At 51.3% G+C, this 23,462-nt stretch overlaps 3 protein-coding genes across 7 annotated transcripts in view; 1 reads left to right on the top strand and 2 right to left on the bottom strand.

The window, feature by feature from the left end:
• RAD54L2 (RAD54 like 2) overlaps positions 1–1,772 on the bottom strand; it is a 71,256-nt gene extending 69,484 nt beyond the window's left edge. For all 3 annotated transcript variants that reach the window (XM_071550610.1, XM_071550614.1, XM_071550612.1), the window contains exon 1: positions 1,633–1,772. The gene's annotated coding sequence lies outside the window, so the exon portion shown is untranslated. The remainder of the gene's footprint in view (positions 1–1,632) is intronic.
• LOC139669524 (collagen alpha-1(I) chain-like) lies at positions 1,127–23,341 on the bottom strand. The gene is made up of 4 exons (XM_071550026.1): positions 23,283–23,341; positions 21,456–22,478; positions 2,874–2,905; positions 1,127–2,400 (listed from the first exon to the last, which is right to left on the bottom strand). The coding sequence occupies exons 1-4, from the start codon at positions 23,339–23,341 to the stop codon at positions 1,127–1,129; spliced, it is 2,388 nt and encodes a 795-aa protein (XP_071406127.1).
• The window catches only part of DCAF1 (DDB1 and CUL4 associated factor 1), a 50,389-nt gene continuing 48,645 nt past the window's right edge, over positions 21,719–23,462 (top strand). For 2 of the 3 annotated variants that reach the window (XM_071550605.1, XM_071550603.1), the window contains exon 1: positions 22,211–22,292. The gene's annotated coding sequence lies outside the window, so the exon portion shown is untranslated. Of the gene's footprint in view, positions 21,779–22,210; positions 22,293–23,462 lie in introns of those variants that run through there. The other variant, XM_071550604.1, reaches the window with a different exon arrangement.

Below are 23,462 nucleotides of genomic sequence, written 5' to 3'. Positions count from 1 at the left end.
CCACTGCTGAGATGAGACAAAACCCACATTGCTTGGTTCTTCTCCTCAAAAGAGCACACAATGCTCCCATCCTGGATCTGCAACACTCATTACCAAATCTGGAATTCCAAGACATTTTAGAGACACAGAAGTTACTGGTTACCCGAGTACAGTACAAGTGGAACACAGAGGCTGAACCCTCAGAGCTTTTTTGGGAGAAGGCGGCGCTCACTCTGAGGCAGTGTCAACCCAGAAAACATCCCACAGCTACAACAGCTTGCCCTTAAAGCAGCAACTCTGTATTTCCTGTAAATGGCATGTTCAGCACCTACCATTAAGGGACAAACCCTATATTCTGGTGCTGATAGGGTCACAGGGTGAGAGGCTGCGCTGCTCTCTCTCTGTTCAGGGTGCACAGCTCCACACCTGGGGAAAGAAGCCTCCCTTAGCAAACCAGGGCTGTGCCAGTTCCCACCAGCAGCACCTGCAGTGGTCCAAGCAGGCTGTTTGGAGTTCATTCCTCTGCTGGGTTCTGCTGCCCCTAGAGCAGAACTACCAAAACAAAAGCTGTTTATTCTAAATTAGTTGATTCTGCATTGAAGCAGAAGAGAACTCACCAGGCCCATTACCCTAAGTCAGGGAGGGGAGTTACCACCTCCAACCAGGCACTAGGACCATCTTGAGCCAACACAGAAGTTTCTGCAGTGATTTCCTAAAGGCCAAGGATTATTCATCAAGCACGATGCTTGCATAACCATACAAAGGAAATCCAACGTTAACAAAGTTAGAAAGATAAGCAAATGTGACCATTAGTATCTTATCAGCACAAAAAGGGGAGAAAAAAGATCTCTGAACTTTTACTGTCTGGTCTTTTTTTAAATAAAAATTCTCCACCTGCACATAGACTGAAGGGATGTAAAAAGAACTTTTTTAAGCACCAGTTGTGTACAGATTGATGAAGGGGCAAGAGGGGAATCCAATGGAGTTTAAGAGCGTCTCTCAAACGTGAGCACTCCAGACACCCACACAAGCACCACAAACCCTTCCCTGGAGCGAGCAAGTTAAAAAGCCGTGGGGCAGGATCAGGCGAGGAGAGGTAACAGCTCAGCACACCGAGCCTCCCCCCTCCAGAGATCACCAACAAGTCTCACACAGACACCAAATTATGACTTTGCATGTCAGTTGAGCAGTCCCACGGATCAGCGCTGCCCAGCCACGGCACAGCGTGACAGGCTCCGTGCGCGGGCACCGCCGGACCCGGCACCGCTGCCAGCACGGGCCGACTCCCGGAACCCGGCACCGCACGGCGGGCGGGCACAGCCCCCGGCCCCCACCGCCACAGCCTGGCCAGGCCCCGGGGCTCGGCAGGACGTGTAGAGGGCTCGGGGTGCCGGGCGAGCGCAGCCCCTCGCCGGGCCCAGCCGGGCAGCTCCTGCCCCGCACCGGGACCCGCCCCCCGGTCAGCCCGGTGGTGCTCCCCCTCCGCGTTGCTCCGGCCAGCCCCGGCCGCTCCCCGCCCCGCGCCCACCCCGGCCCGGGCGGGCGCTCCGCGCCGCTCCCGCACAGCCCGGCGGGGCGGGTCGGCCTCCCCCGGCGCGCCCCTGCCCGGCCTGCGCCCATTGTGGCGGTGGCCCCGCAGCCCTGCGCTCTCACCTGGGCGGCCGGTGGGGGCTGCGGCCCGGCGGCCCCGGCGGCCCCGGGAGCTGCGGCCGCCCCCGAGCTGCGGCCGCGCCACCGCCTCCTCTGCCGCCTCCTCCGCCGCTCCTCGGGCTCCGCCGCCGCTCGGGGCCGCCCCCCGCCGCAGCGCGCGACTCGTCCCCCGGGCAGCAACAGGCGCCTCCGCCGCGAAGGTTCCGCAGGGCGCAGAAAGGTTCCCCCCGGCCCGGGCGGTCCCGGCGCATCCCGGGCTGGCAGCGGGATGCGGGGCCCGGCCCCGGGCTGGCAGCGGGATGCGGGGCCCGGCCCCGGGCTGGCAGCGGGATGCGGGGCCCGGCCCCGGGCTGGCAGCGGGATGCGGGGCCCGGCCCCGGGCTGGCAGCGGGATGCGGGGCCCGGCCCCGGGCTGGCAGCGGGATGCGGGGCCCGGCCCCGGGCTGGCAGCGGGATGCGGGGCCCGGCCCCGGGCTGGCAGCGGGATGCGGGGCCCGGCCCCGGGCTGGCAGCGGGATGCGGGGCCCGGCCCCGGGCTGGCAGCGGGATGCGGGGCCCGGCCCCGGGCTGGCAGCGGGATGCGGGGCCCGGCCCCGGGCTGGCAGCGGGATGCGGGGCCCGGCCCCGGGCTGGCAGCGGGATGCGGGGCCCGGCCCCGGGCTGAGGGGAGAGTGACTGGGAGGGGCAGCCCCCGCACCGCGAGGTGCTCTTTGTCACAGGTCCCGTGGCCATTAAGGCTGAGGGGCCTCGGGGGTCTCTGGCCCAGCCGCCCTTCGGGGCAGGGAGCACACGGAGCTCAGCTCTGGGCCCTGTCCTGGCAGGTGTTTAATCCCTCCAGGATACATCAGGCTCCGGCGCGGGGATCCCGCACTCAGAGAGCTCCTCCCTCGCACCCAGCGCCACACGGGACCCACTCGTGTTCACAAACGCTGCTTCTTGTTCTCCTGATCCACACCCTCCCCACAGGTATTGCACAACCCCCAGGGTCCAGCCAAACCCTTCTCCAGCCCGACACTCCCCCTTCCCTCAGCCTATTCTACTCCAGCCCTTCCACAGCCTCCCCAGGACTCCCTGAACTCCCCTCACAGCCCGTGGGTGTCTGGCAACCCTTCAGATGCAGAGAGGGGAGCTCATCACTCACCTCCATGGGCTGGCCACAGTCCCACAGACAGAGAGCCCAGAGCTTCACGGCCTCTGTCACTGCCAGGACACCTCTGACACCGCAGCCAACGCCAACGGCTCACCCTGCACCGCACCCACGGCTTCAGGTGTCCACCTGTTACATGAAATAAAGAAGATAAGGATAGCAGAGAAAGGACCTGTCTGGTTCCCCAGGCTGGTTGTCAAATACCCAGAGCAAGAGAAGTGTGAAATTGATATCTGACTCTGGATACGTACTGGCAGCCTGAGCATCCCCAGGGTAACTCAACCCCTAGTCCTTCAGGGTCTCCTGGATTTCCAGGAAGCCAGAGCTGATCCAGAATAAAATAGCCATGGCACCACAGAGCCATCTCACAAAGAGTGTGTCCCTGGGGACTTGGCAAAGGCATGAGGGATTACAGTAAATTTTCACCTTTCTCCTCACCTAGAAACATCCATATCCTCTGTGAGACCTTCTGCAATTAAGTTTAACACAAAATTCCTGGTTTTCCTTCCAGCCTTGAGGTGATGGTGGAGGCCTCAGAGGCAATGGAGCAAGTGCAATTAAAGCAGGCAGGAGGGCCCCCAGCAGCACACCAAGGACTCCTTATGGACTTTTATTCCACGTAACATCAAAAAATGTTATGCTACAGGCAATTGCTCCACAGTGGCAGTGACAAGCACAGTCCAGCTAAGGATGGCCACTTCATGGGCCATCCCTGTGAGCACTCCAGCAGATAGCACCTCCTCCTTATTTCTATAAAATTAGCTAAAACAGATGTAGACATATTTTTCTTGGTTTCTCTAGATGTACAACCACTTTATTCCACAGCCAACGAACCTTTGCAGTCAGACACCCCTACTGTGCAGTGGACGTGCTGGTCTGGTCTGGCAGAGGGGAGCTGCCTGCACAGTCCCACTGCACTGCTTGTCCGTTCACTCAGCTCCACATCTCCCACACTTTCCCAACAGACAGCTCCCAGAGCAGCTTCAGGACACCCACAGATGCCACCACCAAAAGCATTCAGTCCAAGCAGCAAGTGTGAGTTATTTCTGCTGGTTTCCAGCACTGAGGCTGGAATGGCACCATCCAGAGAGAACTGGGGTAGCAAACTCCTCAAGGAACTGTAAGTACCCTAACGTCCCACCACTTGTATCAGCTCTGCCGCCTTAAAGAGGTACCAGCTGTCCTTTACCATCTCTGTGGAAGATTAGGCTGAGGCAATGACTCCTCACAGAGTAAGGAAATAAAGAAAAGATCTGAAATTCTCCCAGGTGGGATCAATGGTTGCCCCCCAGCCTGGGTGAGCCAGTCACCTACACAACCCTCCCAGTGCTTTCATGGCCTTTCCCACACACATCAGCCACCAGCAAAAATTCTCTACAAACAGCAAACGGACAGAGTTCCTCAGTCAGTGGCTGTCTGCTCACCGCAGTGTGTGCCGTCTGTCCTTCCCTCACATCCTCTGCCTCAGGTGAGTATTACCAGCACCTGTAGCAGACTGTGCTCTGAGCTGGGCAAGCACCCAAGTATTGGGAAATTCCCTTAGCTGGGTGTTGGGAAACACCAAAGCAAAGGGTTTTGGAGCACTCCTCCTGCTTTACCAGGGTCCTGTGCTACCCTGCAGCAGCTATTTCAGTCTCAGAGTCAACACTTTGCTTTGTCAAACTTAACCAAAGCACAGGCCCAAGAGGAGACCCATAAAAATCTGAAGAGCAGTTGATTTTCACCTGCATAGGAGCATTTGGGGAACTCTGGCACGTGTGAGCAGCAACAGATCACTTCCCACAGGGTCCCAGGCATTCTCCAACACCCCACTGCACCAGCTCTCCTTCAGAGCTCCCTGCACATCCAAGGAACAGCAGAGCCACACCTCTAGGGATAAATATAGCTGACTGATGCCCTACAACTGGATCTCAAAAGAGCATGGCAGACATTACCTTAATACAGGAAAGGCCATCAGATTTCAAAGCAACAGCTTCAACTTCTATCTCTTTAAATGCTCATATCATTTACAGTCTGAATTGGGTTCTTGGGCAGTATCAGTTACATAGATTAGGAGCTACAGAGGACATAAGTACAATTCCTCTTCCTGGGGTTTTTATAGCTTAATGGACAGGAAGTGTTGTTGATGAGCCTGTAGCTTCTGATGCCATGACCAGAATCTCCCTATCTTCCCTTTGTGCTTTTTTTCTGTCCTAGAATCACTCTCAATTAACAGTACAAAAATAAAACCTATGTCATCCATCCCTCCTAAACTGCACATGCATTATTCATCAACATGCCCTAATTGATTCTCTCCTAACCATGAGCACTCCTGCACTTGGCTGTGTTGTTCTTCTCCAGCAGAGCACAATTTGTGAAGTTTTATTTCCCTTGGAAAAGGCAGTTTCAAAGTGTTACCTTCCATGGTTTTTCTGATCAGAGCATCAGGTTCAATCTCAATACATAGAGACATCAGTCCTCAGTTTTGTGTCCAGATAAAAGTGTCCATCAGGTAACTGCTGCACTGATTCTCAGTATCCTGATTAGGAAGTCAGTACTGGTCTGGATACTCTGGGCCTTCTTCCCCATGACAGGATCTTTAAAAAAAGTGAAAGACACGATTTGAGGAGGACTTGACACCTCTGATTAAAAGCTCCAAAATGTATAATCTGCAAAACATGGAAGATGAAATACCCTCACAAAAGCTTTCCATGAAAGTTAGAGTTCTGGGAACTGAGAGCTTGTGACAGTATGCTGTAAACAGCAGATACTATCAAGGTACAGTCCACAGACTCAGTCAGAGGAGCAGATCTGAATTTCACTGCAACCCAAGCAGCTGGGAGTCAACAAATGATAACCCATTCAAAGCATTAATAAATTGAATCTCACCATTGGCACAAGTGTGTTTGCTTTGGTGGGACCATAAATCACAGCAATTGTTTCTCAAGTACTCTAGTGACAGCATCACAAATGCTACAGCATAATTCCCACAGCTGGTGGACATGCCCTTTCTTAGATCCTTCTCTTTCAAGTGTGAGTCTCACCTGTGTTACTTCTCTTGACATGGAGAATGCATGGGTGTGCCATGGTGGTACCACTCCTGCTTCCTGGAGACCTTCTGTGCCCAAGGAGGTTACACAGCACTCTGCATCACACCACATTCACCTGCTTAACCACATCTGAGTTGCTTCCTCTTCCACACACCTTTGCCTGTCTCCAATTTTCCTCTTTTCTTTATTTGGTGCTTGTTCTGAATGCTGTGTACTGTTCCCTTTGCTTGCTGCTGCACTGTGAAGGAAAGGGACACACTCCAGCCAGTCCTTTACAGGAAGCATATCCCAACTGCAGGATGGGAAACTTGATGGTGCTGCCAAGCTGTTTTCACCCTGAGAGAAGGACTCAAGCAGTCATGCAGAGGGAAGTGAGAAATCAGAAGCAGAAGTTCAGTTGATTTCTATATCACAACGTAATATTGAGCTTTGTGGTGAAGGAGATGGTCAAGGAGGTACCAGGGAGCTACAACTCAGAGCTGACCATTAAATTTATGGTGCTTCATGGACATTTAATCAGCATTACAATATCCAAGTCGGAATTCACCTGCACCTCAACACTCGGTCTGCAGCCTCCTCCTTTCCCCGCTAGAAGGGGCTAAGAACCCGACACTGCAAAGCAGAAACAAATGAGTGTCGTTATAGACAAGTTTAAGGCAACTCTCACTACATGGAACAACTCGAACACTTCCTCTGCACGTTAGGCTCTGCACTAGCCCAATCCATAAGAGATTCAGTGTCACTACAAGGCGAGATCTCTTTGCTTGAAAAGCTGGCACCTTGTTTTCTTAACCCCCCGGTGAGCTGCCCTGGGCAGGATTACAGTACTGAAATGCTGTCATGCCATTGCATAACTCAGCACAGCACTGCTCACTTGAAACACTTTCTGCCTTCAATATTCCATTCTCGGACACTGGGTGATAGAACTGGGTGCAGCCACCCAGAGAAGGGAGCAGGAAAGTAAAAGAGGGCACCACCTCTTCCAGTGGAAGCTGGAAGGCTTTACGTTTCAGATCAAGAAGGGAGATAGCAAGGATGTGATGATATGCAAAGTAACAGCAGGGAGTGAGCACCAGACAGGGTGCTTTGCTCAGGGGAGGCAGTAGGATAGTTAAGGAATTTAAATCAAGTTTTAGAGCTAATTCAAGGCAACACCTTATTAGAAAAGGTCACACAGCTGTTCCTGGCAATCCCCCCCAGCAGGGTACCTGGCTAACCGCAAGGCTCACCCTGCTTAATCACCCACTCCAGGAGTGAGGTCTATGAGGCCAGCAGTGAACCCACAGGCACTTGCAGCTCTCAGACCTCCCACAGAGGGGGACAAAGTTAAACCCACAGCCCAAACATGTGCAAGTGCATCCCTGAATTACCTGCAAAGGCCCATTAAGAAACTCACAGCAAGATAAAAAGCATTTTGATATAGTTTTCTTCTTGCTCTGCTTTGCCAGAACCACATAGCGTGATCCAATTTAGAAACAAACAAGCAAATTGCAGTCTTGCAATAAGGCATTAGCTTGTTTGCTTTTAAGCCCAGCTTGAGAAAACAAATATCTTCATGGTCTGCCCAGGTTCGTCCTGCTCCTTTTAAGCCCTCCTTCCCAGCCTGTTGGTTACAGCAGGTGCAACAAGGTGACCACAGCAACATCCACCCTCACACCACCCCAAAATGCACTGACCCTTTCCTGGCCTACATGAGCTTTCTGCATACCAGGACATTTCACTCACATAGGACAAGAGGGGAGTAGAAGGTATAAAAATCACCTCCTCCCCCACATTAGTGGAAATTGAAGACACCTGCTGGTCAGGACTGCCCTGCTCCCACCTGTGCATTGGCAGCTCCGAGGTACAAGGCACCACCCGATTATGTCTTTCCAGGAGGTAGATCTTGGGTGCTTCTAATTGGAGGCACAACCAACTTTTATGGCACTCCAAAGTAACAAGGCAACCTACTTCTGCTGAGCCACAGAGCCAGGGGAGACTGCTGGTCCCTTTGTTTTTGCCTACAGCCAGCTCTACTTTTCTGTCCTTAGCTGTGGGGCAGGGAAGATGACACGATCCACAACCAACATGAATAGGTTTTCACTGCCAATCCTCTGCCAAGGCCTGCTTCCCATGCTACAATCAGCTTTTCCTGAGGAATTAACTTTGATAACACTCTATGTGAGGGGGTTTTCCCCTCTGTGATGACACTGTCCCTGTGTTGGGCTGCAAATGTCAAGGTCTTAATGGCCCTAACAAGCCTCATCTGGGAATTCTACTCACACACCTCCACCCACTGGGACTGGGACTCTATTTAAACTCAACCCAGGGCACTTTGTCTGTGCCTGGTTGGTATTGCTGAATCTGGTCTGTGGAATTATTTTCCACCTTAACTTTGCTTTGGTTTGTCACCATGAGCTTGCCTGATGATTTGGATCCATGGTAGCACTGGCTGCTGTTCCTCAGCCTGCCTGGCTTGCCAGACTCAGGTGTTGGGGTGGCTGCTGAGACCCCTGTCCTGCTGGTCCTAGAATTCTCTGGGAACTTAGTTTCTTGTCCCTTTGAAGAGCAGTAGGTATTTGCTATTGATGGATAAGTGGGAGACTACTCAGCCCCTGCTGTTCTTCCCACCTCCACCTTTAGAGTGCCTGTTGATGATGATCTCAGGGCTCTGCTGTGGCTATGGGTTGTGTGTGAGGGATGTGACTGGTAAGATGGTTATAGATCAGCTAGAAATTGTGAGATTTTTCTGATTTGTTCACTTCACAACTGTTCTTTTATTATCCTGAAATCTATTCTTGCACATGAGGATGGCAAAGGAAGGAGGCTTTTTGGGGAGAGAGGGATTTGTGCACTTAAATGACTAATAATGAAAGACTTTTTGGGTTTGAGCAGATAGACAACAGCTGTAAGGACTATGGATGGATTATCAATGCTCAGGAAGAGAATTTAATGCACATCTCATATTAATGCTGATAAGACCTACATTTGTTTTTTCATCTGTAGACTCATCCAGGGATTACTACTAATCTGCAACCATAAAACAAGATAACTCACTTTTTTCTTCACTTTTGAGTATGCTTTCTACTCCTTTTTGTTCTTTGTGTGTGAGCTAATCTTTTGTTTATAAGAACACCTGTAATCACTGCAAATTTCTTAAGCAGCCCATATGCGGGGTTTGGTATTAGTATCACTTTTATTAGCAGGAATGCTTCTTTTTTAGTATCATAATTCTGAGGCAGTGTACCATGTGAGACTCCCTGGTCATACACATGACTCTTCAGGCAATGAGATGCTGGTGTCACCAGGAGCTGCTCCATTCCCCACAATCCACTGGTATCCAAGGTTGGCTCCCATCTGGAGCCCTGCAGGCATTGCCCTCTATCCACCACGCAGAGCCAGTTGCTCTAGAGGTTTGTAATTGTAACAAAACTGATGTGCTGAAAAGCCATAATGCATTATGCTGTTCATCCCCTCATCTCTTGTCTTTGGAAAGGGTCTTGTCCTCCACAGCAGTTATTTCTGCTTCTTCACTCAGTGGGAATATCCTGGTGTCATCCAGTGCTCCCTGCAGTTGCCCTCCTGCAGCAGGTGGTATCTGAGTTTTGGAATAGGCAACTGCTGTTGTAGTCCACTGTCCCTCCACAATACGTGAATTCACTCATCTGGAAAACAGCCCCTGAACAGCAACCATTTAAACTACATTAAACAGCATTTCCCCCCTTCATTGATTGACTCCTCTGGCTTTACAATTGTTTCTGAAGTGCAGGAACTCAAGGAAGTTTCTCTGTTTCAAAAGGACATTTTCATTCCTGCAAGGCTCAGTCTCTGGGGCATGACTTAACTAGATAGTTTAGATGATGGATGTATTTGAATAGGGAAATTATGGAACTCCGTGTATGAAGGAGATAATTTTGGGGCTCCATGTATGCATAAAATGAGAAGCAACATTAACATGTTATTTCTTCACCTGCACGGCTGGAGCCTGGGCAGGTGAATGACCTTCCTTGCTCAAATGCAACATGAGCTGCTGGGTAGGCCACTGGCAGGAGGGATGGGAGGACAATGTAACTAAGAGGCTGGGAAATTATTTTTGGAAACTTACTGTTTACAGATCAGAATAACAGTTAAGATGACAACATACCTGTTGGAAAAGCTTTAGAGACTGTATTGTGCTCCCTTTCAGGCACCACCAAAGGGTTATGAACGCCCACATGGTTGTTTTTATAGTGCAGGGACTGAGAATGTGTTCAGCATGTGGGGAAACAAGGCTTGGCTCCTTTCCTTTCTCCAGCTTCTTGTACAGGAAGCAGCCTCTGGGATTCCCCTCATCACTCTGTATGAGAACCCAGCACAGGTCCCATGGACATTTCCAAAAGAGCCCTTTCTGATTTTCACTTGTACTGTGCTGCTTCCTGGCTCCCCTCTACCCACCTTATGGCCCTGGTGAGAACAGAGTGGGGAGTGAATGCAGCCATACAGTTTATATTACCCTGCACCCTTGTCTACACCACACAAAGGATGGTTTTGAAAGAGATTAATTTGCTGAAGTTAATTGGCACTAGGAGGGGGAAGGTATTAGTAACACTTTTATTTTATCTTCAAGCAGCCAAAATAACGATACCAAAAAAAAGGCAAATTAATCAGCAAAGTGTCCTTGCTGCAGCCAAGCTGCACACACCCATGCTGGGGGGTTGTTACAGGGAGCTGAGGCTGGAAACACTCCATAGCAACCAGAATTATGTGAAGTATTAGGGGGAAATTAAAGAAAAACCACAAAGGAAGAGAAGAAGAAGCCAGAGAATGGCAGGAACCGTAGATGCAGAGGGTTAGAAATCAGCTATGTAATAGGAGTGAAGTTTACCCAGACAAGCTTGTGTGTAACTTCCAGCAGCTTCCACAGCCCTGCTGTGCTTTGACACAGAGTCACAAATGGACAGGACATGGAGCAGAGGCTGCAGCAGGAGCTGGCAGAACTAGTCCCTCCTTTGCACAGCCACTTTCCTCACAGGAGTGGAAAGCAGTGGGCAGAGCAGGTTTTTCCACTGACAGAGACTCCTGGAAGACCAGCAGACAGAAGAGGTGTCTCGACACATGAGGGCCATGCTCTTGGCTCTGCTGGGAGAGGAGCTGGAGGCAGGGACTCTGGCTCTTGGGATGCCTCTCAGGGCTTTGCAGGAGAACTGTAGAGCTCTTTGGCTGTTTCAGGCTGGAGATCTATTCCACAGCACATGAAGCTTGTTTTTCTTATTCGATTTTCTTAGTCATTTTCAGCTAGTCCACACCCTGGAATTAAAATTGCTTGTGTACAGTATGAGTGCAGAGCTGAGCAGGAACGGATTGCTCCCAGCTGGTGCTGCATGGAAAGGAGACTGCTGAATTCCCAAGAGATGTTTGAGACACAAGTGCTCCCAGCAATTCCCCAGCATCCAGTGATCAGAGATGGGATGAGAGGCCGATGGGATGAGAGCAGAACTAGTAAACGCAGATGCTCTGATGGTGGCTGAAGAACAGGGTGAAGTCAAAGAGTCCTTCCAGAAAAAAACAGCTGAGAGTTGAGAATGCCACATCTGACACTTGCATGGGGAAGAGGGGAGCTACAGCATCCCCTCCAGCAAACCCTTCTCAGCCAGCTGAATCCCTGGGGAGGATTATTCCTATCTGAGCAAATTTCCACCACTGGACACTGTTTTCTTAGGAAGAAAGATAAAAGCTCTGGAGTCTGATAGTGTCTGTAGGGTGCCACATTATCCTATGTGCACAGGGTAAGGAGTACAGCTCTACTGCCTAAAAAATTCATTAATAAATTAATATGAGATCCATTAATAAAGTTTCCCTAAAGGTTCAGCCAAGGAGGACCAAGAGAGAAAAGTAGCTTGGGGAATAGGAGTGAAATTTGTCTTTAAAAGTATGGACAGTCTCTGCAGCCACTCCAGCAAGACGAAAGGTTTTGTGAACCTGCCAGCAAGAAAGTTGCTTTCTTCCTCCTCCTCTCCCACTTTCCAAGGTTCTTGGGAGAGTGATACTGGTCAAGTCCAGGCAAGGAGAGAACTAGTTCAGAACAGCTGATGCTGTGAGATCTCAGCACTCCCTTTTCAGCTGGCTGCTCTTGGTGAAAGGGAGTTGCAACTGGAGATGCTGCTCTAAAGCAAACATGGAATATTCACCATCTGGGTGGCAGGTAACCACAGCCTGCTTGTAAATCTTCCCACAGCAGGCAATGTTGTTCCCTGCAGCTCTCCCTCGGGGATCCATCTTCCAGGAGATTCTCTCATTGCCCATGGCAGTTTTCTGTAGCCCAGGAGGACACAACGCCAGTTAACAGTGAGTAGCGGGAGGAGGCTGCGTACCCTGAGGAGCTCATCTGGCAGGTACTGTGGCCTCACGCACCTGTCTGCTACAAAACAGGCTGGGAACGATCCCAGCCAGCCTGCTGGGACAGGCTGGGATGAAAATGATTCAAAACGTCTATGGTGAAACCTTGCCTTTATTAACTTAGTCACTAACATCCCACATATTTCAAGGAGACCAGCATTTTACTCCCACGATACAAAGACAAAGGAAAATAAATCTTGGTGCTCTCAGCCACAGTGCAAAACTCTGATTTATGGAAAATAGCATCCTAGACTTGAAGAGAGGCTAAACATGCCTCCCTCTTCCTTCCTGGCTCAAAGCTTTGTATCCATATTGCTAAAATCTCCTGTGAGTTCTGCTGTCCAAACAGTCTGTAGAAGGCATAAACATCTCTCATCATGTCCTCCCATCTTTTTAACAACTCTTTGGGCTAAAGCATTGTTTTCCTCCCAGAGTACACTGCTGGCCAGGCACTACATTAAAGGTAATTTAGGACTATGATAAGCATACAAATGTCACATTAAACACAAGCATAGACTGTGAAATAAGGTAATACAGGGAAAATTCCTCTCAGTCCTATCTAGTTGTACTGGTGATTTAGTATGTCCAATAACTTGAAAGGATCTTTGGAGAAGATTTGAAGAAGAAAGGTTCAAGATAAAAACTCTCTCAAAAAGGAAAAAAAATGGATATTAATTCTCAGGGGGTAATGCCAAAATTATCCTTTCACAGCACCCTTTTTCCATAATTAATTGATTTTTATCACAATTTAACAATCATTGTAGTAGGTAGATACAGACACCTAAGAAATGGCAATTAGACCTGAAATACTAGACCTAAAATACCACCTTTTAGAGGATATTATTTGCCAGGTTTGAGGTTTGCCATGCAAGTGCAACCTGCAGGATTGTTGCAAGTCAAGTGTACTCAGTCTGGAAATTACACACACCTGTAAGTAAATGACCACTACTAAAATTGGTATTTTGAGAGTTTGTTATTCTTTTGTGTCCAGAAGTGGTAAAAATGCATCTTTCTCAGAAACCTCTTCCATTAGTGAGTGAGGTGGGGGTGTGTTACAGAAAATATGCTGGGCATTCAGCTTGAATGGTAACGCAGTTTGGCATCACCAATTTATCATCATTTGCAGTCATTCCTTGTGGTCTGAGCTGCCCCTCAGGCCAGGTCCAGAAGCAGAGAGGGCATTCACATATTATTCTGGTTATTGTTTATCAATGCTGGTTTTAGAATAAGGATAAGGATCCAACACTTATCTGCATCCCTAAAGGAATAGACTGCTATATAAATTACCGTGCACTCCTGTAAATGCAACTAAACGTTCACAAACAAAACTCCCTGGAGAGCAAAGCCCATGAGTATTTCTCTGCAGTTGCTAACACAGTGTGCTGTACCCTGGGAGCCAGTGGGATTTTTTTCTCCTTTGTGGGTTGGCACACAATTTAATTCCTAAAAATTCAGTTATGTTCGCTTTCCCTTCTGCCATATCATTAGGTGCTTTTGATTTATTTGTGTAAAGAAATTTGAGACTTCATTCTTGCACTATTCCCTCCCCACTGACTATGGCTGTGGAGCACCTGGAAGAAAGGAAGGACACTGTCACCTACAGGAGGGGACAAGTTGAAGAGGGAGAAGAGCCTTCAGGCTGGTGCTGCCGTCTTAAGGTGGCACTGTGAGTTCAGCAACAGAACTAACACTTTATTGAGTCACCCACAGTGATGGGAATCTGGGTCTGTGCCATTAACATCGTGTCCCAGGGACCACCTGAATTGCAACCTTTGTGGGCTCAGTGTTTCAGGAAACTGCCCTTAAACATCCCTGTCCCAGAGTGTTTCTGGGGCTGCAGAGGCTGTTCGAGGTCACGGCAGCGCAAAGTGAGGTGTTGTCAGAGGAAATAATTCCTTCTGAGTGAAAAATATGAAAACTGTTTCATGGGAGAGGGAAACATAGCAAGAGTCCTGGGTAAATCCTGGCCCAAACTCCCTCAGCTTTACATCACCTCACTTCAGCCAGGGACTTTTCCCATGTCAAATTCTGTTGAATGCTTCATGCTGCTAAGGCAGCTCCAGAGCTTGTACATGGGTGTGTCTGAGTATAACTGAGAGCCAGATGATCCGTGTTCAGGCTTTACAGTGCTCCAGGTGCCAGTGTCTGGGCAGCAAGTGCAGTGGGGCTGTGCACATGCGGCTGCTGGGAGATGATACCTGCGGGGCTTCCAGAACTGTGACCACCGCCACAGCACAGTTAAAGGTTAGGATTGCCAAATACCAGAGAAGCTACATATTTATAAACATCACATAGAATCATAGAATGGATAGGTTTGGAAAAGACCTCCGAGATCATCAAGTCCAACCCTTGGTCCAGCTCCAGTCCCTTTACCAGATCATGGCACTCAGTGCCACGGCCAATCTCAGTTGAAAAACCTCCAGGGATGGGGAGTCCACCCCCTCTCTGGGCAGCCCATTCCAATGCCTGATAACTCTCTCTGGAAAGAATTTTTTTCTGCTCTCCAATTTCCCCTGGCAGAGCTTGAGCCTGTGCCCCCTTGTCCTATTGCTGAGTGCCTGGGAGAAGAGACCAACCCCCACCTGGGCAGAACTTCCCTTCAGGCAGTTCTAGACCTCTGAGCCTCCTCTTCTCCAGGCTAAACACTCCCAGCTCCCTCAGCCTCTCCCCACAGGGCTTGTGCTCCAGTCCCTTCTCCAGCCTCGTTGCTCTTCTCTGGCCCCGCTCCAGCCACTCAATCTCTTTCCTGAACTGAGGGGCCCAGAACTGAACACAACACTCAAGGTGTGGCCCTTAGTAACATAGTTGTTACTAAGACCCTTGATGGAATCTCTCAGTGATAAAACTCATGAATGCAAGATTAACATATTTGCACATGTGCCTGCCATCATTATAGCCCATCTTCACCAATGTGCTTGTTGTTTCCTCTTGCTGTCCCATACAGACACTTGACCCAATTAAATCTTGTAGGGAGAAGTCAGGAAGAGGACAGATATATAACCTGCACTTAAGGCCCGATAACCTCTCCTAAAAATAAAAAAAAAAACCTTTTTGTTTTTTAACCCCCCAAACCACACAAAACAAACAAAAAAACCCAAACCAAAACAAAACCCCCAAACAAACACAAAAATACTCAAAACAACCCCCTTCCTTCTCTTAAAAATTATAGTTTTCTTAAAATCATACTTTCTCCTGGTTTTGTTTAGTCCTTTTTTTTTAAGCTGCTGTTACCAGTAATTCCTAAGATCCTTTTTGCTGGAAAACATAAGGAGGAATTTGTTTGTATTCCCAGTGTGTGTCTTCCAGGCATTTCACAGCATGCTGTGCATAATCTTTTCTTGCTTTCTCCTGTATGAAGAGTTTTCTTTGCTGGTTGAGTGTCTGTTTCCTATAGTAACAAAACAGATAAAAAATGAAAACCTTTGTTAAACCACAAAAACTAGCAAGTGATTTTGTGTAGTGTCTGAAATGAATGTTTAACTCATTCCTGGTTAGAGAAATTAGTTTAGTCAGGAAACCATGTCTTGTTGCTGCAATGCCACTTTCTGTGTATGTACTGCCTCCTATTTTTCACATGTTCTCCCTGGTATATTCTCTGTGCATGGTTTATCTGTGCATTTCCACTCTCCCAAAGGCTCTTTCCCAATTGCTGGATCATGGCAGCAGCCCCTGGGTAGTACATAGCCCATGTATCACCTGGCTATCACAGGACACATCAATACCCTCACTCTTCAGTGATTTGAAAGGGAAGAGAGGTATGAAAATGTGCTTGAAGTTGCTGGATGAGCATGGGAAGATGAGCATAAAGCTCTGTGCAAGACTGAAGTACCAGCAGTGCTGCAGCATGGTCAGGATTTGGGTGCCGTGCTGCTGGAAAGCCAGAGGTGCATGTCAGTGGATGAACCTCTACTTCATGCAACACTGATCACTTCGTATTATTTAAATTTTTTGTTGACTTTCAGGCTGCAAACGCAGATGTGCTGTCACTCAGATGCTCAGTTAGGCAGAATTATGTGCTCTTGGCATCACACCGAGTGTCTGAACAGAGGGTTTTGGCAACAGCCTGTTTGGAAGAAAGCTGTTTGCCTGCTCATGTTCTCATTAGTATCTGAGCTGATGAACTACATTCTTGTGCTTTTCTGTATTCCTAGATATAGATCTGGCTTCTGTCTTTAGTCTGGGCTAAATGCTCAGCCAAACCATTGCTTAGGGGAGCTGGCTGGTGAGCCTGTGTCTGCACTGCTGAATCCATGCAAACCCTGAGGTGCATTCTGCCTGACGGCAAGTCCTGCAGACCCTGTGAGTGTCCAGTGGAGTTGGCCGTGGTGCAGTCCTTAATGCTTTCACGAGTGAACTGCTCCCACAGATCTACAGCAGCAGAGCCATACACAGTGGTAGCTCAGCCACTGCCAAAATGTAAGTCTCTCCTTAGCCACTCCTCACCAATACTGTAGCTGGTTTTAGCTTGTGTTGCTGTGTTAGCTCCAGCCCAGGGAAAAACCCACCCTAGAATCATTGCTATCACTCTTTCCTCTCCCCACAAATAACCAGCCTCAAACTACCTTTGCAGTAGGTGCCACCAGCCTTCTGCCACTCTTCCCCACTCCATCTTTTTATTTCTCAGAGAAACTTCTCTTTGGGTTGCGCTTGGCATTTTCTGCTGGAAGGAAACCCCAAATGCTCTCTCCACACACAAGAGGAGCTGTAACTCCCAAAGAAGTGGCATTCCCTGAATGTATGTCCACCTCTGCTGCCCTCTGTGCGTTACCTCTTTACACTCCATTCATGAACGGCCTCCCCTGCCTTCCCTACCGTCACTCAGCAATAGCAAAGGAGCACAGGCAGAATTCGATTGGATGAACATATTTTGGCTACACTTATACATTCGATGTCTTTGTCTGGTTGTTGGGTGGTTTAGCCCCGTGTGTGTGAGAACACAGATGGCTCTTCCTAAGCACGTCGTCCCCGAGGATTGCTTGTTAATTTTTCTTTGGGCTATTTTGAGCTTTCTCCTCTCCTCCCAAGAGGGAGCCGGGTCGGTGTGATGATGCCGGTGTGCCACCTAGTGATTGGACTATTCCCTTGTCGCACAGCACTTACTGTGGGCACTGAGTGCACATGTTTTGTCCCGATTTGCCCACACTCACCTGGACTGCAGGTAACCTGTGGCAATGCCTGCAGCCCCTTCACCCTGCTCAGTCTTTCCAGGCAGAGAGGATCCCACTGCACTGCTTTCCCTTGGTTTCTCCCACTTCATACCTCCTATCTTTCTACTGAGGTACCTGCCTTCTTTCTGGTGTGGGCAAGAAATGGGAGCAGACCATTTCTGGTGTTCTACTGCCAGCTTGCAGGTCACCCATGGACTTAATATAATCCATCAGGCAATATTTTTGCACAGCACGGGAAACTTTAGCATTATATACGTGGCAAACAAGTGCTGTGGGGAGTCCTAGACAGTGTTTAGAGCCCCTGAGGCATGAGGGATATCATTACAAATATTATCTGCCACAGTACTGCTTCACAGGGGCAGTCCTGTGGTGCAAAGGAGAGCACTCTCGACTCTGAATCCCAAGGTCCTGAGTTTGAGTCTCAGCAGGGACTGTCTCTGGCATTAAATGCCTCCCTGCCATCAGATCTCGGATGCTCAGCAGGGTCAGCCCCGGTCAGTATTGGGTGCTGTGACAGTCCCAAGGACTTCACTGTCACTGTCCAAGCTCGCTTGGCCGTGGCAGATGAACCTCAGGATTTACACGGTGGGGCCAGTTCTGTGCATGCTGTGCCTCACCTAAAAAATCCACTGCACAGGCGGAAGGGCATGAAGGGCACACCCACGTGGGGAGAGAGAGCCCTTCCCAAACCTGTGTTTGTGAAGTCTGGCCATACATACATACCTGCATACATATACATACTGCTTCACACCTCATAAACCCACTCCAGAACTATTTGGGCAGGTCAAGGCTGGAAGAGCAATAAACAGCCCTAAGGCTGGAGCTGAGCCCTTCCTGGCGTGACTGTGCCTGTGCTCACTGCCCAGGTTCCCTGAGAGGGCACACAGGGCACTGGCACCATGTAAAGGAGGAAGGCACCCGCAGAGAAGTGCACCACAGCCAAATGGGTGACAGGCAGGCTGACCCCTACTGCTCTCCTGGGAAATGTGTTCCCAGGTGCATCTCCCCAGACATCCGACCGACCTACCCGCTGCAGCCGCCCGGCCATGGGCATCCCACAGGAACACCCTTCAGTTTACAAGCGCCTGAGCAGGGCAGGTTCAAACCCTCCCAAATGTTCAGGTCCTGGCATGGTACCCTTCCCTGGATGCTGCTGGGAAATCCAGCTGGGTGCTGTATGCAGCTGCAGCAGCAGTGTGACACACACAAGTGCTGGGAAGGGACTGAGCTCTGTTACTGACCTCACTCCTCACCTGCTATGAGTCATGCAGCAAAATTATGCTGCAGAGGTTGGTACAGCTCAGTCAGTAACCCCTGTCACAGCTGCCCTTCAGCAGAAACTCAATTGCAAGAAGAAACATGTTGACTAGCAAACTGACTGCCACAGGCAGATGGGGAAATCAATATGAAAGGTGAAGTGTAGGAAGTCAATAAATTATCATTGCAGACCTGTGTTGGAGGTCAAGTTGAAAGATTAACTCTCCTGAAAGCCCAAAGGATCCCTCCTCTCCTTTTAGGACAGCCACAGTGAGGAGTCTTTGAATGTTATGAGCTTCCTGATCATAATTTTTTTCTCATTCTCAGAGGAAAGGTCTGTGCAGGCAGGAAGGGGAAGCTGCTGCCTGGAGGCTGTGACTGAGGCTCTCTGCATGTGTCAGTAGCTGTGAGAGGAGAAGCATTCCAGCTACATGCTGCCACTCCTAGCTGTACTCAGGACATCTGCTGTAAACACAACTTGTCTTCCTGGCTTCTCTTACCAGTGCTGTTCCTCCTCCGATCCCACAACTAATTTTCCTTAAGTCTAGAAGCTTATTAGACCTCAGTGAAGTGGGTTTATCCTTTCCCTGTAAAGCACAGTATTGCAAGGTGATCTGGGATATGATGCAGTGGGGAGAAGTGGTTCTTTGTTTAAGGAAGCTCAAGCTTTGATTCAACCTCAAGTCATCGTCACTAACAACTGACCATCCTGTGGAGTATGTTGTTCTTCTGGTTGGGGAGCCCACGAGAGTGAACATGAAGAGAGAACCTTCCCCTCCTTGCACACCACAGGCCTCTCTCTCTGCCCCCTCCCAGGCCCAAGATCCCAGACAAGAGGTGCAAGCTCCCTGCTGGCCTCTGGTTTTTAGTGCTCTGCAATCAACACTCATAGCTTGTGTTTGGTTTGCTGGTTTTATTTTCTTTAATTGCATTATTAAAGCAAAGTGTTGCTGTGAGGGTGGGGGCTTATCCTCTGCACCCAGTGCTGCAGGATTCTCACTGCTACACTCATTATGCTGGAGTTAATCAGCACTGACAGTCAAATGTTGCAAGTGTTGGAGCAGAATCTGTACCTGTCCAAACACTGCCTGGGGCAGGGCTTTATACAGTTGCAGTGGAAGAAAGTGGATTAATGTGGACACTGTGGGGCAGGAAGCACCTCAGCTGGGAATAGTGCTTATGGAGCTTTTCCTTGAGATGGAGAACCCAGTTTCCCCTTGTTTACTAATGTTGTAGTTTGGGATTATTATGTAAATTCTCTCCCCTGCCACTTAACTGCCCAGGCCAGCGGTTAACAAAAGAAGCAGTTAACTGTTGATCGCTCGGGTGGGGGCAGGTTTGTCTCTTTTGGGGTTTTTTTTGGATATTCTTCCCAGTCTTGGCTCGGCGGAACGCGGGAGTGGGGGCTCCAAGGAGGCAGGCTGCCGTGCTGGTTACTGCTGGGGTTTTCCTGGCTGTCTCGCTGCTGCCTAACCCGGACTACTTTTTCGTGCCGCGCTGCTGCTGCTGCCTGCCTTGGATTTGCTTCTGGTTGCTCGTACCTTTCTGCTTCTTGGACGGGGAACACAGGGGGAAGAGACTGAGTCCATCTGAAAGCTCACTGCTCGTCTGTCTCGCTGGAGAGGGACTGAAACTCACTCTGCGGCCAGCCGGGCTGTGACATGGACACTTAAGTATAACCTTTCCTCCCGGAGGAAAACCTGCTGGGTTTTGTTGTTGTTTTGGTTTTTTTTTTCTTTCTCTTGTGGTGTTGGGGAAGTGGGTTGCACTAGTCTGTTTACATATATATATATATATATATATATATATATATATATATATCAGTTATCCTTCTTGTATTAAAATTCCTTTTCTTAAATTTGATAAAGAGTGGTGTGATTATCGTGGAGGAGGCCCCTCCCCTGCTTGTGGGTAAAACATTTTGGGTTTTTTTCCCCTCAAACCGAGACAACTAATTTTTTACTTGTATTTATTCTTTTAAGAGAAGAGTTTCTGCCAGTACCTGGGTAATCACTTGAGCTGTGCTTTTAAAGAGAAGCCACATTAAAGGAGAGCTCATACTGTCCTGTTTCTGCCAAGTGAGCCAGTAGGACTCTCACCTGCCCTGAGAAACAAGAGTGTTAGACTGAATCCTTCACAAATATCTCCTGAGCTCTGAAAATGCAGGACCTGGAGGCCTGAGCAGAGGAGGCTGTGGCAGAGCTGCCAGGGGGTGGCTGCCCACTGTGCCCTCTATCGGGAACCTGCCAGGCTCTGGCAATGTGCAGCAGGCTCCGAGCCTCTTCACCTGCTCAGGTGAGTCTGGGCATTGAACCTTACTTTCTCTGAGAAGAGACCCTTTTCCAGTGCACCAGAGATGTGGCAGGAACTGGAAACCTTAACTTTGCTGTCAGCCTTTTGAAGGTGGACACGAGGAGTGGGAGTGCTGAGCCTGCAGCCCCTTCCCAACAGCTCCGTGGGGGCCTGGAGGCTCCCTGTACTTTCCAAGGGGAGAAGGAGGTGCAGCCGTGGATGTGATGCTCTTCCCCGGATAACAAGGCTGTAGGCAGGTCTGATGCCACTGATCCTCCAATCAGCCATGAGGGCATAGATGAGGAATGTGCTCTTCCAGGTGTCCCTGCCCCTCAGAAGGGATAACCCTGCTGAGAGCACACGGATCTTCTCCAGCATCTTCTAAACATGCTGGGGCAGGGGACGGTGCAGGACAACAGCTTATTACACTGTAAAGCACACAAGCGTCGGGATATTCCCACTGCAGAACCAACAGGCATAGAGAAACAATCCCAGAGGAAGGGAAGCCTTGGCATGTGGAAAGCACACAGGGATGGGGCTGTGCAGCGCCAGGGGGTTTCTGTGAGCACAGACTCTCACCCATCGCACGCGTGTGCTGAGCTCCTGGGGCTGTGGGAGGGAGGAAACGGAGAGTGGATGAGCTCTGCGAGCACTGGAGGGAGGGTGGGAGTGTGGGAAGAGTTTTCCTGAGAGCCCGGGAGAGCCTGAGGCGCTGCAGCGAGGCCTCTGTGGCCGCTGTTGGGCACACCCGGGCAGAGGGGCAGGTGCGTGTGGGCACCGCCTGGGGCTTGGCTGGGCTGCCGACAGCGACACTCGGCTCCGGGAGAGCGCCGGGACATGTTCCTGCCCCACCGAGCTCCCTGCAGTGTCCTCTCCCCGCACAGCCCGCCGTGTGCCTGCAGGTAACCCCGAGCAGCCCCACAGCACAGGGCGGTGCGCTGGACAAAGAACAAACGGCTCAGCCCGGACGAGCGCGGGGAGGCCGGATGGGCCCGCCCCAGCGCTGCTATCGGGGCGGACACCCGGTATCGCGGCCAGCAGCCGCTGCTCGGTGCCAGGCTGGCAGGCGCGGGGCCCACACCCTGGCGCTGTCCCAGGGAACGCCAAGACAGCACCGACCCCTCCGCCGGAGCGCCCGGGCGGACTATGGGCTGGCCGATGGCGGCGCCCGCCAGTACTACATCTCCCAGCGCCCTCCGCGGCGCACCCCGCCCTGCGCATGCGCCTTGCGCGAACTCCGTTTCCCGGCAGGCCGGACGAGGGCGCGCCGCGCCCCCACCACCCCCGCCCCGCACGCGCACGCCGACGCAGCGCGGTGACGCGCAAAGCGTGCGCCCGGCACAGCGATCGCGGCCGCCGCGGGGTGCGCGGGGCCGGAGCAGGGGCCGGGGCGGCGGCACCGCGGGCAGAGCGCAGGTAACGGGGCCGCGCCTCGGGCCGGGGCCAGCCGGGCTGCGCGGGGTGGCGGCCGCGGCCTCTGCGCCGGGCAGGGGCGGCGGGGCGGGGGGAGGGAGGGGGCGCCTGAGGCGCTGAGGGCGCGGGCGGCGGGTCCGCCCCTCCGCCAGGGGGCGTCCTCGGGGCGGGGGCCCGGCATGGGCCGCCCTGTCCCGGACCCGGCCTGTGCCGCCCTGTCCCGGGCCTGGCCGCGTTCCGTCTGTCCCGGGCCCGGCCTGTGCCGCCCTGTCCCGGGCCTGGCCGCGTTCCGTCTGTCCCGGGCCCGGCCTGTGCCGCCCTGTCCCGGGCCTGGCCGCGTTCCGTCTGTCCCGGGCCCGGCCTGTGCCGCCCTGTCCCGGGCCTGGCCGCGTTCCGTCTGTCCCGGGCCCGGCCTGTGCCGCCCTGTCCCGGGCCTGGCCGCGTTCCGTCTGTCCCGGACCCGGCCTGTGCCGCCCTGTCCCGGGCCTGGCCGCGTTCCGTTTGTCCCGGACCCGGCCTGTGCCGCCCTGTCCCGGGCCTGGCCGCGTTCCGTCTGTCCCGGGCCCGGCCTGTGCCGCCCTGGCCCGGCGCGGCCGAGTTCCCCCTCAGGAACGGTGTGTCCCGCCGGGCCGAGCGGAGCGGGACCGACCCCGTGGGATGTCACCGCCCGCCCCCTCCAGCGCCGCCCCGCGTGTTTCCCCGTCCGGCCGCGCGGAGGGGAATTGATGTTGAAACCGAGCGCTGGGTGGTTTTTTTCCCTTCGTTGTTTTTTGTTGTGTTTTTTTTACCTTATTTTGTAGGCAGCAAACGTTTGTTCCTGGTTTTTTTTGGGCTTGTCCTGCCAGGTCAGCGCGCAGTTCCAAGTTTGTTTTGTAAAAGCAGAAATTCCAGGAAACTGAATAAACTTGTGGTTTTCCCTTGCCTTAAAATACCCTAATTTAAAAAAAAGATGAATTTTTAAACAGATACTTAAAACAAGATTAGGAATATTACCGGTAGTAACAGCCAAATTGGAGCTCTGGTGAGGAGGGACGTTGGAGAGGTGAGGACATGGTGTGACACCAAACCACAGTTTTGTGCTGTCTAGATTGTGAGGATTGTATTTGTGGCATATTTTTTTCCACAAGTGAACTTCAGTGTTGACAGTTCAGCTTGAACTTCCACGTGGTTGTT

This window comes from Pithys albifrons, chromosome 3 (genome assembly GCF_047495875.1).
Source record: "Pithys albifrons albifrons isolate INPA30051 chromosome 3, PitAlb_v1, whole genome shotgun sequence".
Taxonomy (NCBI): Eukaryota; Metazoa; Chordata; class Aves; order Passeriformes; family Thamnophilidae; genus Pithys; species Pithys albifrons.
The sequence above is the reverse complement of the archived record's forward strand: the minus strand, read 5'-3'. Positions and strand labels throughout refer to the sequence as shown.

Bases quoted from the DNA above. Each gene is read 5' to 3' on its own strand.
- LOC139669524 (XM_071550026.1), bottom strand. From the start codon at position 23,341: ATGTCCTCACCTCTCCAACGTCCCTCCTCACCAGAGCTCCAATTTGGC. The intron at 22,479-23,282 runs GTAATATTCCTA...GGTCCGGGACAG, and splicing joins CAATTTGGCTGTTACTACCG to GGCGGCCCATGCCGGGCCCC. The intron at 2,906-21,455 runs GTGAGAGTCTGT...TTCATGTAACAG, and splicing joins TCAGCACACGCGTGCGATGG to GTGGACACCTGAAGCCGTGG.